The sequence below is a fragment of the Urocitellus parryii genome, chromosome 5 (assembly GCF_045843805.1).
Source record: "Urocitellus parryii isolate mUroPar1 chromosome 5, mUroPar1.hap1, whole genome shotgun sequence".
In the NCBI taxonomy this organism is placed as follows: Eukaryota; Metazoa; Chordata; class Mammalia; order Rodentia; family Sciuridae; genus Urocitellus; species Urocitellus parryii.
The window spans coordinates 145,733,109-145,735,624 of NC_135535.1; the positions used below are offsets into that span (position 1 = coordinate 145,733,109).

Here is a 2,516-nt window from a genome sequence, read left to right on the forward strand (position 1 = left end):
AGGTCAGCACTGACAGAGATATATCGTGTTGATAGTAGAGACCTTTGGAGTTGTGTGATGAGCACGACACTTCACCTATGTTGTCTGCCTTTGAATACCCAAACCCTATTAGGAGCTTTAGAAAGACATCAAGCAAATTCTCCTGGAGAAGCATCCTTCAAATACCTGACTCTCAATGCCTCCACTGAGAGAGGAGTCTTAAACTGATAATCCTTCAGAAAAGGTAAAACTGACTTAAATGGAAGCTGAATCATTAGGGGCTATTATTGAGATATTTATTGTGCATAAATTTGATTGGATCTCAGAAGAGGAAACAAGAAAGGATGAGAAAAGAATCCCTATAGATAAGAAGGTGGGTTAGAAAGAAAAGATTAAGAGCATTAAAGATAAAGTATCAACAAATTAAGCATTTTATAAGTCTTACCTTTTTGTAAGTCTTGTCTTGCCTAACCCTACCCTTTCTTAATTATTTGGGTGGGAGAGGCTTTTTCTGAGTACCTAAATTGTATTAGGATGATAGAAAGATTTTAATAATCACAAAAGATAATGAAGTGAACTTGTCTAATGAATGTATCTCATGTCCATTAGCAAAGATGCGTATCTAAATTTTGTATTGAATATTATTAGTTTATCTGTGAAATTTCCATGATATATGAATTTTAAAGGAGCATCACTTAATCAAATGAGAATTATATTTTAAAATTTTTGCTGTACCTACCTAATTTTTAGAAGCTTAAAAATTTGATTTAGTACAAAGTAAAACCTCTTCTGAATATTCTTCTTGCCATTTCAGAATCTTACTGTTTCTTCAAAAATGCATTTCCTCCATGGATTTACCACTGATTCAGATTTCTTCTCCTTTGATTTTCAGTTTACACAAACATACACACAGACATACCTGCACTCTGACATGATATTCATCATAAATTGAACTGACTCTACAGTGTAAGACCTATCTTGGATCAACAATGCCTGAGTCCATATTCTGAATCTACTGTGTATTAACTTTGTGAAATTTAGCAAGAAGCTTTACTTACTTTTGCTTTGAATTCTTTCTCTGTAAACTAGGAATGATAATAGTAAAACTTGCTTAAGCATCATTCTTAGATTGTTTTTCTGCAATGTTCCCTAAAGTCTCTGCATTCTTATCTGTCTCCCTTTGTTTTCTAGAGGACAGGAGGCATCAGTGGCTGTGATTGTGCTGCTTGATGCTCTTCTCTGAAAGGTCAGAACAAAAGGTAATATTGAAAGACATTTTGGCACTTAGCAGAGTGATCTTTAACAAGAAAGATGAGCAGTGTGTTCCAATTGGTGAAATTCCCAAGAAGACCTCAGAGAAGCCAAACAGAGGAAAAGAATATAAAAGAAGAATTGTTTAGGAATTAAGGACATGAAAGTTTGTAAATGTTCAAATAACAAAGGCACCTGGCAGAAAACCACTTAAAGGTTTGGAGGCTGCAACTGGCTTAGTAGAACTTTAGGAGATGCTCCAAGGAAGCAAAACGAGTACCGTGCCCTGAGTTGGTGGTGGCTACATCTGCTGTGACAGATTCTGTCCCTTTTGACAAGTAGATAACCAAGTCAGAGCTGCTTGGATAGCTCTGGCAGCATGAGAAAAACTCACGGGCACAGCAAGATGGCGAGAAACCTAAAATTAGTTTCAACAACCTAATATCAGATATGAAAGTTACCCAATCTGCTACAGTTAGAGTTAGTACAAGACTAGAGCATCAGATTATTTTGACCAGGAAAAGAGAGCAGGACAGCTGATCTTAAACACAAAAGAAAACAACAACAACAACAAATTATTATGAAGAATTTATTCAAGAGGAGACTTAATCTTTTTGACAGTGAGGCATTTACTGAAGAAGCACTTGAAACAGAGACACTGTCTTCTCTTTGGGATGTGAAATTTGCTAAACAACTAACCACAGTAAACGAACAGCCCTTTCAGATTGGGTCTGAAGAGTGAATGAAAAGGGGAAACTGTGAGAGTTACCAATTAAGTGGGAAGCAGGATTTGATGATGATGGTTGAGAATTTAGTGAACATGCATCTCTGTATAAACACTTGGATGGTTTACCAAAACAAGAACCAGCTCACCACTTCATGGAGCTGGTGACTTTTGGACTTGCAAAAACTCATTTCTGAGTGAATAGAAAAATCAAGCATATAGAGTAGGTTAGAGATTATTTTAAAGAAAAAAGGGACATTCTAAAAGAAAGTAACATACAGTTTAGACCAGGAAATTTATATTATAAGCTGTTGGAGATGGACAGGATAGCTAAATAAAATAATTTTTCTAGGAAAAAAAAAAACTTTCCTAAGGGTTGTAGTGAAAAATGAATGACTCTAGTACATAAAAAAAAATCAGTGAGAAGAATGTCTATTGGTCTGGGGAAATGGCTCAGGTGATAGAGTACTTGCCTCGCATGCACAAGGCCTTGGGTTCAATCCCCAGCACCATCAAAAAAAAAATGTCTATAATGCTATAAGTGCTTAATAAATATTAGTCA

At 35.7% G+C, this 2,516-nt stretch overlaps 1 protein-coding gene across 1 annotated transcript; it reads left to right on the plus strand.

Annotated features, from left to right (window-relative positions):
- Window positions 1-238: 238 nt before the first annotated feature.
- Window positions 239-2,292, plus strand: LOC113197981 (small ribosomal subunit protein mS31). The gene is given in 6 exon segments (XM_077799105.1): window positions 239-352; window positions 1,226-1,264; window positions 1,266-1,466; window positions 1,468-1,742; window positions 1,744-1,967; window positions 1,970-2,292. Coding segments are annotated over 6 exon segments (1,176 nt in total).
- The last annotated feature ends 224 nt before the right edge of the window (window positions 2,293-2,516 follow it).